Source organism: Mastigoproctus giganteus, chromosome 12 (genome assembly GCF_048544385.1).
Source record: "Mastigoproctus giganteus isolate SK-2022 chromosome 12, ASM4854438v1, whole genome shotgun sequence".
Classification (NCBI taxonomy): Eukaryota; Metazoa; Arthropoda; class Arachnida; order Uropygi; family Thelyphonidae; genus Mastigoproctus; species Mastigoproctus giganteus.
In genome coordinates this window covers 127,776,764-127,792,266 of record NC_143586.1, presented here as the reverse complement: position 1 = coordinate 127,792,266, position 15,503 = coordinate 127,776,764, and the positions used below count along the sequence as shown (strand labels likewise).

Below are 15,503 nucleotides of genomic sequence, written 5' to 3'. Positions count from 1 at the left end.
AGGCGCCAATGCATTTGGTATATGTGCATTGCATTCACATTTATCTAAGTGGTTGTCGTCCAACGTAGTAGTGGGCATTCATAGCGCAATTCAAGTGGAAGCCTCTTTGCACTATAATATATCCTAAGGCCACAAATGTTTTGCTTCCATTTGTGTTATAGAGTTACAGGAAAAGCCCTCTGGAAAACCAAAAACAGATAATGTATGGATAATAATGAAGATACTTGTAATAAAATGCAACATTTGGCATTTCACCATGGTTAGCAGCTGTTCTTTTCAGCGTGGTGGATATCACTTAAATATGCTGGAAACATTGTATTTTCATCTGCATCTAACATCAAGGCTTCCTGTTTTCTCAGGCTTAGGCATCAACCTTTCTAAGACCCTTTGATGTCAGGGGCCTTCCTCTTAAATCTTTCCTCTGCCTTTAGTCCTTTAATATTTGCAATTCATAACTATAATTCTTATAACAATTTCACAAGCAGTACACATTCAGTCTTTCATTTCAAAAGGATCTGGTATATGGTTATCAGGAACAATAACGATTTCCAAATGTAGCAAGCAATCACATTTTATTGTTGTAAATGATCCCACAATATGCATAATACAAGAATTTGCATACATTTTGTCCCCTGACGGGAACTAAAAATTTTGAACTTTAAGCCTTCTCAGCATCTTTCTGAATTTGGAAACACGTATATTACAAATTTGAATCTGACAGTCAGATCTTAAGTGTGTTTAAGTAAGATAATGAATTGCTAGAAATCACTGAACTGAGAACAGACACTATTTAAACTAGCAACTTGCCCAATCCTTATATCAACAGAGGTCTCAGAGTATGGGAACTTTAATTATGTCCACAATGTATAATAAACTACCTTGTACAATAAATTTTGTTCAAATACAAATATGTTGTATAGAAGTATGACAGTTTGTTATGTAGTTTATTTAGCTTAAATTCATATGGTATCTAGGTATCAAATAACAAACCTCATTACATTTCACACTACATTTCTCTTTTCACAATTATCCTATTTTGAACATCCAGTAAAACGAACTTCAAATAAAGTTTCATTGGAAGGATGGGATCAGTTGGTGCTTTTATGAAGAAATATTTGTTTACTTTTCTTCTCTTCAAAAGATGGTGAATGAACCAACTTCATAGGAGTAACTGGACAAACTTTTAGAGGGAATGAATATGTGTATTGGTTTTTTTTTTTTTTTCGGCTGATGCTACATAAGCTTGCTTTCTTGCATCATATGCCCCTAGTACTACTATAAGTCCATAATGCCATGATAATTACACAATTATTTTGATCACCATCATCATCATCCTTTACAAGATGATGGTTAATGATACTGACAATCAGATCTTAAGTGTTTTTAAGTAAGATGCTGTATTGCTAGAAACAGAAGTCTCTGAATTCAGAAAGCTGAACTGAGAAATACTCATTTTTAAAAGACGCTTCTTTAAATTTAATTGATATTTTGGTGCAATTTTTCTAGCTTTTCTAGTATGAAAATTATTCAAATATGTAGAGTGTTTCTATTAAAAGGCATTGAAGTCCATCTAGTTTATTTCAAGTTAGGGCAGTTTGTCATCTGGATTTTTTTTTGTCACATTTAAGGTAAAATTTTTGAATTTTGCATTAAAACTGGAGTATTGTTTAGGACTATCTTTTGCATTAGGCATTTTAGGCACTGTACCTCGAGTATATGAAGTTTAGGGAATAACAAAAGACAGGGACCTGAAAAAATATCATTCACATAGAATTCAAAAATTTTATTCCAACAATAATATTCTACAAACTAATTTTTAAACACAGATTTCTAAGATAAATTCTTACTTTGGCTTTTTCTGTTAGCAAAATCACTAAGAACATCAAAGTGCATATTTGAGTAAATCAGTGCTGTAATAAGAGTTGTGGAAATAACTTCAAACCAAATATAGAAACCCCTTTGAATTTCTTTAAAAACAAAAAAAAATTTAAATTGGATTTAATCCAAGGGTATTTTAATTTGTGATATAATATAGTGAGGCCTTAGAATGATGCCTCAATACATTATATTTAAATTTTTTAAAAATTATTTAAAAACAAAAAAAATTAGATTTAATGCAAGGGCATTTTAATATGTGTGACAATGTAGTGAGGCCTCAGAATGGAAAATACATACGGCCTACAAACACCAAAAGTTGAAATCATAAAATGTAAACACCACTGTTTACATTTTATGATTTCTAAATTTAAATTTTGCCTAATCAACTGCTCTTTTCTCAGTGGTGAAGTTGTGCCCCATTCTTGGTCTAATCTAAAAACTTAATTGGTGTTCTTCTAAAATGAAGGGAAACTAATTTTTAATTAAGAAAACAACAATACTTGTACATGAAGATATGAAGTGCAATCACACAATTGGAGCAGTATGGCATTAAGGGCAAGTTGATACAACGGATAAAAGGATGGTTGAGTGGAAGAAGATAGAGAGTGGTAATAAATGGACACTGCTCTTCGTGGACTAATGTTATTTTGGTTTTTAGGAGCATTAGCAACTAAGGCCATATTGCTCCGGGGATATGTGGTGGTCATTCCCTGACCTTTCCGCATCCTCTGTATTTGATGGTTACGGGCTTGAACCCCGTCTAATCAAGAAGTGTGTGCTACGCACTGCTGCTCCTGCCCACCTGGCTACGGAGGCACCATTATTAATGGAGTCTCCCAGGATTAAGTGTTGGGCTCACTGGTGTTTTGTATATTTATCAATGATATTGATGAGGGTATATCAGGCTTAATGTCCAAGTTTGCAGATGATACAAAGGTTGGCAGGGTTGTTAATGACAGTAATGATAGTATGCTACTGAAACAGGATGTAGAAAAGTTGGGCAGATGAGCTGAGAAGTAGCAAATGGAGTTTAATATTGAAAAATACAAAGTACTGAATATGAGTAGAAGTAATTCCAAAGAAACATACCAACTGTATGTTACTACATTCATGGTGATAGAGAAAGATAAAGACCTGGGGGTACTTGTGCAGTCAGATATGAAGTTTTCTGAGCAGTGCAGACAGGCTGCCAGAGCAGGCAATGGGGTCTTATAAATTATATACAGGAATTCTGCTAGTAGGGATAAGGAAGTAATTATCCCTTTATATAAGACAATGGCCATGCCACACCTTGAGTACTGCATACAGGTCTGGAGGCCTCATTTTAGGAAGGATATAGAGCTGCTGGAATGAATACAGAGAAGGGCAATGAGATTGGTGAATGGAATAAATGGGTGCTCTTATGAAGAAAGGCTTGCGTTTGCAAATTGCAGCATCTGGAGACTAGGCACCTGCAAGGTGATCTGTTTGAGGTGTATAAAGCCTTGAATGGGTTGAGCATGCTCAATGGTGATGGGATTCTTCCTCTTGTAGATTAATTACCTGAGGGGACATAAATTCAAATTGAGGAAAGATAGTTGTAGAATAGATGTGTGAAAATTTGCCTTTAGCCAACAGGTAGGTGATTGCTGAAACAAACTTCCATCCACAGTTGTGGTTGATAGCTTAAATAAATTCAAGGGCTGGACAAACTTTTAGAGCAAATGGATGTGTGAAATGTTTTTTTTTTTTTTTTTTGGCTGATGCTGTATAAGCTTGCTTTCTTGCATCATATGCTTCTACTTATGCTAATGCTAACTGGCTAAAGCTAACTGGTCACAGTGCTAACTTAGATAAATGTTTAATGAAGAACAAACTTCCCATATAACTATTGCATTGCCTTGGTTTTTTTATTCATATAAAACAGCTTATGTTCATTTCAGAAGTACACCAAGGATTTTTTTAGTCTAAATCAATGACAGCAGAATTTAAATTTAGAAACTATAAAGTCTAAATGGTCACACTTAGTCCAATTTTAACATCAAATTCAAAAATTTCAGCCCAAATTTTACAAAAAAGGTTCAGGTGACAACTGGCCAAATTTTATATATAGAAAAAAAAAAATTTGAAAAACTGCATAGGAATATCTTTGGAAAAATATACTTGTATGTTCCTTCATCCACCAAGCTAGATGATAAAATATTAGATTTCATATTAGGATTTAAAAAAAAAAACCAAAAAAAAAAAACAAGTAAACTTTTTCAAGTTCTGTAAGAATATTTTAATGGCTACATAGCTTCAAATTTTACAATATTAATATACTGATATTGAACGTTGCCTGCAAGCTGCATTCTACATTTTCAAGTCGTCTACTGGCCTTAAATATGTTGATATGGTCTGTAGCAGATGTTTTTTTTTTGTTGGTTTTTGTGCTCAAAATTAATTAAAAAATGTACCTGATTTATAAGAAAGAAATTCATAGTTATTTAGCTAAAATAAGTGTACAGTATACTTACAACCGATGAATGCTGTAATGCTTTTATACTTTGAATTAAATAATATTTGGGCACTACGTAACAAATGTTCATGTTGACCTCTCTGGACATTAGTCTGTATTCCAAATGCTGTTCTAGAAATGACATCCATTGTCAAACGCTGATAGATGTCATGAATATTAAATTCTTCATTCATTTGGGCATACTCCTCAATATTTAAAAGAAGATTATCTATTGCAGATGCCACTATTGGAGACATCTAAGAATCAGAATAAACAGAAATAATATAAAATATCACTGACTACAGTTTAGATACACTCTTTGTAGTATTAATTAACTGCTCAACTGATTTCAGTTTATTTAACTATATATAACTAAGGTAAAGCAATGCAAAAAAATTTTTATTCTCCAACAAAGGTTGGCAGGGTTGTTAAGGACACTTCTGACGCTATGCTGCTGCAACAGGATCTGGAAAGTTTGAGCAGATGGGCTGAGAAGTGGCAAATGAAGTTTAACATTGATAAATGTAAAGTACTACATATGGGAAACAGCAACCCCAGAGCAATGTATCAACTCTGTGGTACTACACTGCCAGTGGTAGAGAATGAAAAGGACCTGGGGGTAATTGTGCAGGCAGATATGAAGTTCTCTGAGCAATGCAGATGAGCTGCAAGAGTAGCTCATGGTGTCTTGTCAATGATATACAGGAATTTTTTTAGCAGGGATAAGGAGGTGATTATTCCCTTGTATAAGGCAATGGTCAGGCCACACCTTGGGTACTGATACAGGTCTGGAGGCCTCATTTCAAGAAGGATGTAGACCTGCTGGAACAAGTACAGAGAAGGGCAACAAGATCAGTGAATGGAATAAAGGGTTGCTCTTATGAAGAAAGGCTTAAGTTTTGCAAATTACAGAGTCTGGAGACTAGGCACCGGCGAGGTGATCTGATAGAGGTGTATAAAGTCTTGAATGGTTTGAGCATGCTCAATGCTGATGGGATTCTTCCTCTTGCTCAGAATAATCACCTGAGAGGGCATAAATTCAAATTGAGGAAATACAGATGTAGGATAGATGTTCGGAAATTTGCCTTTAGCCAGCGGGTAGTTGGTTGGTGGAACAGACTTCCATCCCTTGTTGTGGAAGTTGATAGCCTAAACAAATTTAAGGCTCAGCTGGACAGTATTTTGAACGAACGGAGGGGTGAAGTGGAAGTGTTTTTTTTTTTATTTTTTTTTGGCTGATGCTGCATAAGCTTGCTTTCTTGCATCATATGCTTCTACTAATGCTAATGCTAACAAGCACCAATAGACAGAGAGAAATATATTAAAATCATCAGTTTTGACAAACAATAAATATAGAAAAAAATAGCTATCAGAACAGAAATAATATAAACTACCCTGTAGATATAGTTTAGATCCACTCTTTGTAATACAGGTATACCATGTTTAATGAGGAGTTAGATTAATTTTTCAAGTTACTTTTTCAATTAGATTAATTGAAAAAGGGTCATTAAGTAAATGGCAATTTCCCACATATTCCCATATTATGACAGATGTGTTCCTTAAAAATAAATTTTTAAGTAGTAAATTTTAAATGTAAACAGTTGGTATAATTCAGTGATAGGCAAAAAAAGTAGGTGTGCTCATTTTGAAAGAAATGATGATGTGATAACAACTACTTAACTATATAACAGCATAATAACAAAAGAAGATTAAAAATTCATGGATAAATTGGTTCCATGTGGAAACAATGAACCCATTTGGCCTATAACCATGGAAAAAAAAAAGTCTTAGGATACAGAAAAAGTAACAATAAAAAAAACAGAGTTACAGAAAACTTAAACATTCACTTTCACTGTCATTTACAACAAAGAATTTTGAAGAAACCAATAAGGGACATTTCTAAATAATGACAAATAACTTGACCAACACCTAATATAACTGAAAAAAGTACCACTTATAAAAACAACATGTAACAAATAAATGCCATTGTTGGAAAAAAAAAGGCCTAGTTTTTGTTCCTATTTCATCATTATTGAGACATTGAGCCATCTCACTCAAAAGTAGGATGTAACATCATGTGTCTAGTTCAGGAGACCTATCTTGGCCTATCATATGTTTTTGCATCCAGCAGGTTTTAAACTTTCTAGTAAATATTATTATTATTACTATTAAAATCTGCTTTATTACCATATTGATTCACCCCCTGAACAGCCTGCAGGTTAGAGGGATGTACACTATCAACAGATCAAATTAAAAAAAAAAAGTCACACATTACATAAAGTGTGCACAAACACAAATTTCAAAATTACAAACAGATCAAATTACAAAAGTATATACAGAACATCAATAATGCAATAATATATAGCCAATTAACATATGCATAGTGTCATGAGTATTACACAGTGTAGTTTATAATAAAATAGTCTATACACAATTTTTCAACATTCATGGAGGAGAGTCTTTTGAGCTGTGGGAACAGCAGAGCAGAGGGCAGAGCTTATCAGGCTTTATAGGGTGGCTTGATGGTAGGTTTCTTCAGCATCTGTATAAGCCCTATTATTGACAAACAGAAGGTATTCCAACTTCACTATTGAACTGCTTAAGGTCATGCAGATAGGCTTTTACCTCATCCAGGCTCTGTTGGATGACTACATTTTGATTTTGTAGCTGATTATTCTCCAAAATCAACATAAAGATGCCAGTCAGGCTGCATGAACTGAGATACTATAAAGATGCCACTGGAATCTTAGTGATTTGATTTCTGCAATCTGTTCACATGACTGTTGAGATTTCAATTATGAAGGAATCCTGTACAGGATGATTGTGGGTCTGGTGGTCATGTGTTGTTTCCAATTCTTGTACTGGTAGGTGGTAAGTTTCATCCAGAGTGTCAACTAGGTCTTCTTTATCTAATGTGTTGTAGCTTTTGACAGAAGAAATGTTCTCACTGTTTTTGGATTGGCATCCTCTTGTGCCTTTTCTATTGATCCTATTTGGTCATAATTAATGAGAATATAGGGTTCTTTTCAGCCACTTGATCACAGTAGAACAAGCTTCACTTTCACAATCAGTGAGTTGCACTAGTACTGCACTATTTTGACACAAATGGCATCACCAAAAGGTGAGGCCCAACTTGATGAGACAAAGGGTGAGCATGAGACACTCATCTTTTAAATAGGCAGATAACATGCTCATTTTTTAAATAAATGACAGATTAACCTTTTGGCAATGCCATTTATTTGCAAGAAGTGAAATACCATGACAACTCATTGTAAAAGCAAAGTTTGTTTTGTTGTGACAATTGCAGTAACTTAGCAGTTTAAATCCTGCTGGCTGCAAAAACAAATGAAAGAATAAGATGGGACTCTTAACTCCATATAATTATTTGTTTTTATTTGTTACATTTTTGTAATTTTTAATTATTAAACTCATACTCTTCTTGCTGCTGGATGGATAGTGGGTTGATTGCCAGAGATGGTGCAACTGTCCTTTTTCTTCAGTATATTATATTTCAATTTGCTAACTGCAAGTATGGGTGCTCAACAGCTTGGCTTTTGCTATGGTTTGCATTCTCTAATGGTGGAATTCGGCACTCAGTTCTGTGATCCTTTGTGAAAGACAAATGTGTATATGCATTCACATGACAGGAAAATAAATAAATAAAATTCTGTTTAAACACTTAGGAGTTTACACGGTAGAAGATAGAAGAACATTATCGTATTTAGCAGTCAAACAGCCTGAACCATGGTCAACTGAAACACATATACTACTGTGCCTCTGTGTTGGCCACAAAATTTGGACCACTTTGTGAAGAGGATCATGTACTGAAAATGTGGGACTATCCCTCTCAATTTGGGATGGCTGTTTACCTTAATGTGAATAGGAGACTGCCTGATACATCACAATGCAGTTAAGTATCTTGTTACCATCTATGTGAAAATGCTGAATTTAACTACATACTTTTTATTCAAAGTTAGCACAAAACAATCATGATACCTGCCATCTTCTTAGATACAGGGAACTCATGGTGTGCACAGTTCAGCGAAGAGAGAAAGAGAAGTGGAATTGTACTTGATTAGTCCTGCTAGCTCCAGGAAAATCTTCATTCACATTTCCTTGCCACTCTATAAATTGGTTTATTGGTTTCCTTGCCACTCTATGGTGGCCAAAAAACAAAATGCTCAGTTTTCAAGTTTTCAGCATTGGCAACCAAATATTCAAACAAACAAATTCTGAAGGCCAATACCCTTTGCTCAAGACCCAAGTAGGTTGATTTCCAGAGACAGCTGAGTCAGAAATTGGGTGCCTGTTTCAACAACCTTGAAAGTGACACTAGATTGAGAAATGTGCAGTGGGGAGTAACATGACCTTTCATAGCACTGACTCCTTTAGAAGTACATTCACAATCTACATTGTTCACATGTGGACACAAGGAATACATATACATACACTCACTGGCCAAAAGATTATGACCATCTCTATGAGTAAACACATCCCACAGCATCTAGGAGTGAAGTCAATGACTAGTGCAGCATATATAGTGACTGTCAGTTCATTACTACAAACTCATAAAATCGGAAAGGGGAAGGACCTGATAGAGTTTGAATGAGGAATGATTTGTGGTGCTGGGAAGGTGGGGCCAGCATCTCAGCAACCACAGGCATTGTTGGCTGTTTGAGGGCCATTGTGGTGGAAATGATCTCAAGAGAAATATCCAAAGTTGGTGCAAAGGGTCTTTACAATTTCTTACCGAGAAAGCCTTCAGGATCCAAGGAAAGTACTAGTTAGGATAGGACAGGATAATACAGATATACATTTTTCTGATGATATATGTCAAAGTAACACTTGTGCACACCTGAACAGTTCTTTTTTTTTTTTGAAAAAGCTCATATTGGTTAGACTTTCCAAGGGCATTAGTACTAATAGTGGCAAATGATGCAACAAAGCAAACTCATCAGCAGAAGAAAAAAAGAAAAGAAAAGAACTGCTCCAACCTCGCTGTCTAATTCTTTCTTAAATTTATTAAAATTAGCCACTCACAACACCTAGTGGAAGTGTCTTACAACAATCAATTGTCATCTGAAAGAAAATATTTGCAGATCTGTCCAAAAACAGTCCTTTTTCAATTTAAATTTATGTTCACTGATATGTGTACATTGTATCAGAAAGATGAAGGATGCCATCAGCATTTAGTTTGCTCAATCCATTTAAAGCTTTACAAATGTTAATCAGGTCTCCTAACAGGTGACTAGTAACAAGCATGGCAAATTACAGAACTGAAGTCTCTTATAGTAAGAGCATCCTTCTTTGTTTTTCACAAATCTTGTTACTCTTCTCTGCAACCACTCCAAAAGATCCACATCCTTCTTAAAATGGGGCTTCCAGATCTGTATATAGTATTAAAGATTAAGCCTAACTATCGCCTTACACAACAGGACAATCACTTCCCTATCCATGTTGACAAAATGATTGACAAAATTGATGGAGTTCCATGAGTTATTCTGGCAGTCTGTCTGCACTGTTCAGAGAATACGTCTGATTGCACAATTAACTTTTGTTTCTTTTTTTTTTTTTTCTTTTGGTTTCTTTTGTTCTCCACAACCTTATTTGTGATATCACCCTATTTATATGTTATTTTAGGATACCTCTGCCCATGTGCAGTACCTTGCATTTATCAATATTAAACAAACTGCCACTTAGTCCATTAAACCAACCGCCACTTAGCTCAGCACATATGCTACATTTTTTTTAGGTCTTGGTGCAATAGTATACCTTAATTCCTGCAATGGTATTCCTGTTATTAACCAACCTGCTGACCTTCATATCATTTGCAAATTTAGAAAATAAGCTTGATATGCCTTCATCATTATAGTTAATAAATACTGAAAACAATCATATGCCCATAACTGAATCCTAAAGGACTCCATTAAAAAAATTAGTCCAAAAAAAGTAGTACTCAATTATAACCACCCTGTCTAGTGCAACTCAATCATCACCTTTTCCACAGCAGTAAGCTGTTCCCAATGCTACACTGCATAAATTTGTAGAGCAGTCTTTTGTGCAGAACAGTGTCAAAAACTTTACTGAAATCTAAGTACATGATGTCAAAATTTTTTGCAATCAATTCTTTTCTTATTCTGTCAGAGCAGCTGAATCAGATTGATCAGACAAGATCAAGGCTGTGATTTCCATATAACTCCATTCCTGTCAAGATAATCCTGCAATATTTCTTTAACCACTGACTCTTTTATTTTCCCAGGAACAAAAATCAAGCTTTATGGTCTTTAATTTTAAAATAATTTTGATATCATATACTTGGATTTCAGAAAAGCTATTGATACTGTTGTACATGGAAGACTATTGTACAAATTGGAGCAGTATGAGATTAAGGACAAGTTGCTACAATCGACAAAAGGATGGTTGAATGGGAGAAGACAATGGTAATCAAAGGACACTGATTTTTGTGGACTAATGTTATTAGTGGAGTTCCCCAGGGTTCGGTGTTGGGTTCAGTGCTGTTTTGTATATTTATCAATGAAAATATATCAGGCTTAACGTCAAAGTTTGCAGATGATAAAAAAGTTGGCAGGGTTGTTAATGACAGTATGCTACTGCATACTGTCATTAACTAATAATCTAAAAAAAATTGGGCAGATGGGCTGAGAAGGGGCAACTGAAGTGTAACATTGACAAATGCAAAGTACTGCTTATGGGTAGCAGTAACCTCAGAGAAATATACCAACTGGGGGTACTACACTCACGGTAGTGGAGAATGAAAAAGACCTGGTGGTAATTGTGCAGTCAGATATGAAGTTTTCTGAGCAGTGCAGACAGAATGCAGGCTAGCAGGCATAAGGAGGTGTTTATTCCTTTGTATAAGGCAATGATCAGGCCACACCTTGAATACTGCATACAGGTCTGGAGACTTCATTTTAGAAAGGATGTACAGTTGCTAGGACCAGAACAAAGGGCAACAAGATTGATGAGGGGGAACAAAGGGGTGCTCTTACCAAGAAAGGCTTAAATTCTGAAAATTGCAGCATCTGGAGAATAGGTATCTGTGAGGTGTATAAGGCCTTGAATGATTTCAGCAGGCTCAATGCTGATGGGATTCTTCCTCGTATTCAAATTGCAAACCTGAGGGGGCATAAATTCAAATTGAACAAAGACAGTTGTAAAATAGATGTGTGAAAATTTTATCTTTAGCCAACGGGTGGGTGGATGACGGAACAAGCTGTTGTTGTGGAAGTTGACAGATTAAATAAATTCAAGGCTGAACTAGACAAAAGTGGGAGCAAATGAATGGGTGAAATGGGAAATGCGTTTTTTTTTTTTTTCTTGCTGAGGCTGTATAAGCTGCTTTTTTGCATCATATGCCTCTACTAATACTAATTATTCACTTCACCCTTTAAATTGCTTTGTGAATAGGTGAGACATTTGCACATCTTCAATCTACAAGGACTTTCCCTGAATCCAAGATTGCTCTCATAATTATGAGCAATGATTTGCTTGCCTCTCTTGAGGATGCCTTAAGGGTTTGGGGGATAAAACAGATCACATTCATCTGATGATGTAGTTCAAGGTAATGCTTGTGCATACCACAAGAGTTCTTTAATGTTGCTGCAAAAATCCAATATTGGTAGTAATGTTCCAAATGAAGGGTAGTTAAGGCTAGGGAAACAACATTAAATAACTTCAAGGGATAGCAGTAAACTATACACAAACACTTAATCTTAACTGTATCTACAGTAGTGTCAGCAGTGTTGTCAGGAAAATAAATTAATTTCAGCTCTGGTTTAGAGCAACAAATGCTGACATAATCAGAATAATCAAATGCGGTGTCAACCAGAAATATGGGATGATGAGTTTTGACAAAGTTACTCACGAGCTGGATTTAGGGAACAATTTCGGCAGTTTATTTGGATTTAGCAAAGCATTTGGCTTGGTCCCTCATGAGAGGTTACTGTATAAGCTTGAACAGATTCAGTTTACTGATAAGATTCTAAGATGGATTGCTGATTGGCTTCAGAGCAGAAGGCAGAGCCTTGTGATTAATGGATATTCTTCATATTGGTGTAAAGTCAGGGAAAGTGGCAGCTGTTTTAATGCTACTAAATGCAAGGTCTTAAACTTGGGGAATAGTGACCCCTAAATAAATTATGCACTTGGTGGGGTTGAATTAAAAACATTGGAGGAGGAAAGGGAACTGCGAGTTATAATACAAGCAGATATGAATTTTCTGAACAGTATAAACAGGCAGCCAGGAAAACCCATAGTGTCCTATCAATAATTTATCAAATGTTATACTGTGGAAATAGAGAGGTCATAATCTCACTTTATAAGCCAATTTTAAGACGACATTTGAAATACTGTGTTCCAGTACAGAAACCTCAACTGAAAGAAGACACTGAGCTTCTTGAAAGGGTCCAAAGACAGTCAACTCAAATGGTGAGATCAGCAAAAGGACAATCATACAAGGAAAGAAGACCCTGAGTATGTGGGCTACAGAGCAATCAACCAGGCACCTCAGAGGTGACCTGATTAAAGTTTATAAGACTCTGAAAGGGATTAGTAAAATGATTGAAGGTGAGTTCTCATTGTTATAAGGGTGATTAGAGTCATAAATTCATAATACACACGTTGTACTAGGGGTCATAAATTCAAAATACATGTGTTGAGGTTTAGATTAGATAATAGGGAGCTTTCTTTCAGCCATTGATTGCTGGAACAAGTTGCTCTTGCAGGTAGCTGAAGCTGACAGTTTGAATAAATTCAAAGGTCAACTGAATAGTTACTTGTATGAGAAGGTAAGCATATAATTTGTATTTTCTTATCTACTTGGTGCTTTTTTTTTTTTTTTTTCCAGTGCAGCAAAAGCCTGTGGCTTCCTTGAACTTTATGGCAAATACTATTATGCTTATGGAATTCATGAAAGATAAGGAAAGTTAGGAGTAACTGGATCAGAATTCTTATCAAATACAGCCAAAATCTCTTGCAGATTCAAAAGTTAATGCTTTATATAAAATCTGTGCAGTGCGAGTTAGAAGCAAAGATATGACAGTTAGGGTAATTGTAGGGTTAGTGGAGAAATGTTGTCACTCAGATATAAGCGATGCTGAATTTGAATATGGGAAGTACAATGTATACAGGAAGGGCAGAACGTCTGCCCTTCCTGTATACACGTGCCCATGAGGGGATTGAGGAAGGGGGTTACGGAATAGATATGTGGAAGTTTGCCTTCAGCTGCCAACAGGTGGCTGATTGCTTGAAGAAGCTTCCAACTATTGTTATAGAAGTGGATAGTTTGAATAAATTCAAGGAAGAACTAGACAAACTACTGGAGGGATGGATAGGTGAAATGGGATTTTTTTGGCTGATGCTATATAAGCTTGCTTTCTTGCATCACTTGCCAATACTGATAAAAATACTAAAACACAAATTGGTTTTGGATGCAGAAGTAAAGCAAACTACTCCAACTTAGTGATGGGCCTAATCGACAGATTATAACCAATTCATTTGATTTATTCAATTATACCCTCATCGTTTAAATGATTAGTAGTTACTATATACTAATGGGCATAATAAATAAAATAAATTTTCTGTTTATACTCCGGGACAACCAAACAGTCAGAGGAGTTCACAAGATAGACAGAATACAAGAAACAGCCCCGTATTCAGTAGTCACGGGCTTGAACCCCGGTCACTCAAGGCATGTGTACTTATGCACCCGCGCGCCTGACCACTAGGCTACGGCGGCCTCAAGTTGATATAACTGATTCATTCAATTATGAGAAAAATCATTTGAATAATTATTAGTCAGGCATAATTCAATTCTTTCAATTCTGGTTAATAGTATATTTATTTCATCACTATCGCAGTTAGTAATGATTATCTCTCACTATGGATTGTTTACCCTTCTTCACGAGAATGTTTTGAATAATTTTATTTAGTCAAATTCAGAGTGACCTTTAATGACATAAAATATTCATTAACTGGATTCTATAATAAATACAAATGCAACAAGGCATAATACTATAAGAGCTTAAAATTATACTATTAAATATTGGTGTAGATACACCATAGATAGCTCTTAAATGTTACTACTGTTACTTATTCTTGGTGGGCACCACCACCACCCAGAGAGCACAGCTAAGACTTGTTGGCCATTAGGCGGTGGGTGGGCAGGTACTCTGGTATTACAATCATGACAACCCAGTTGTGAAGTTAATTCCACAATATGAGACAAGAGTCTTCTCTACCAGTGAAACGTTACTTATTCGAGGTAATGCAATACATAGCAACTTGTTGTGAGTGAGGGATGACCACAAAATGAGATTGGAAACAATGCCTTTACACTACTATTAGGAGAGTACGAGACCGGCAGGATTACTTAAGTACAGGTCAATGTTGAAAAAAGCCGTGAGTTAAGGTTGAATTTGAAAGTGTCTGCAATTCTGCCCAGACAGGATAGGAGGGATTTTTGTTGAGAGCCTTATTGACCAATTCGGCCCTGGAGAGATTGTGTAAGGCTCAAGAGGTAGAATTTTTCTCAGCCTGGTCTGTGCTTCTCAAGAGAGAGAGCTTCTAAAAGGATGGGATACACTTAAATAGAAAGAGTGTCAGAATATTTGCTGATGCTATCAAGGCAACGTTAGGTGGGTAAGATAACTGTTGGCTTGGGGGATACATGGACTAATATATTAACAGTAGCTGCTGGCAGAAGTGAAAGTGATTCTTGAACTGCTTCTATTGGATTGGAATGAGCAGCACCCTGGAAAACAAGGTGCAGGGGACTTCAGACACAGATGCAGAACAAATAAATACATGGGCTGTGTTAGGGTAACTAAGAATAGGAACAGGTGCATGTATACTTGCGTGTACACCAATGCTAGGAGTTTGGTAAATCAATTTCATCAATTTGTGGTGTTGGTCAAAACATCAAAGGCAGATATTGCTGGGATATCAGAGATGTGGATTCACACAGCTATAAGGAATGCATAAATGGAATTTGGGGAGTACAATGTGTAGAGGAAGTATAGACAGGCTAGGAAGGGAGGAGGGGTTATGCTATTAGTTAAGAAACATGTAAAATCCAAGGAAGTACAGCCAGTCAACATGGCTGGACAATGCACTGTGGAGTCAGTTTGGT

General features: G+C 35.9%; 1 protein-coding gene across 1 annotated transcript in view; it reads right to left on the bottom strand.

Moving 5' to 3' along the window:
- LOC150077410 (cytochrome P450 3A24-like) overlaps positions 1 to 15,503 on the bottom strand; it is a 330,473-nt gene that overhangs the window by 214,455 nt on the left and 100,515 nt on the right. The window contains exon 5 of the mRNA XM_090385893.1: positions 4,374 to 4,611. Within this exon, the coding sequence (XP_090242019.1) occupies positions 4,374 to 4,611 (238 nt within the window). The remainder of the gene's footprint in view (positions 1 to 4,373; positions 4,612 to 15,503) is intronic.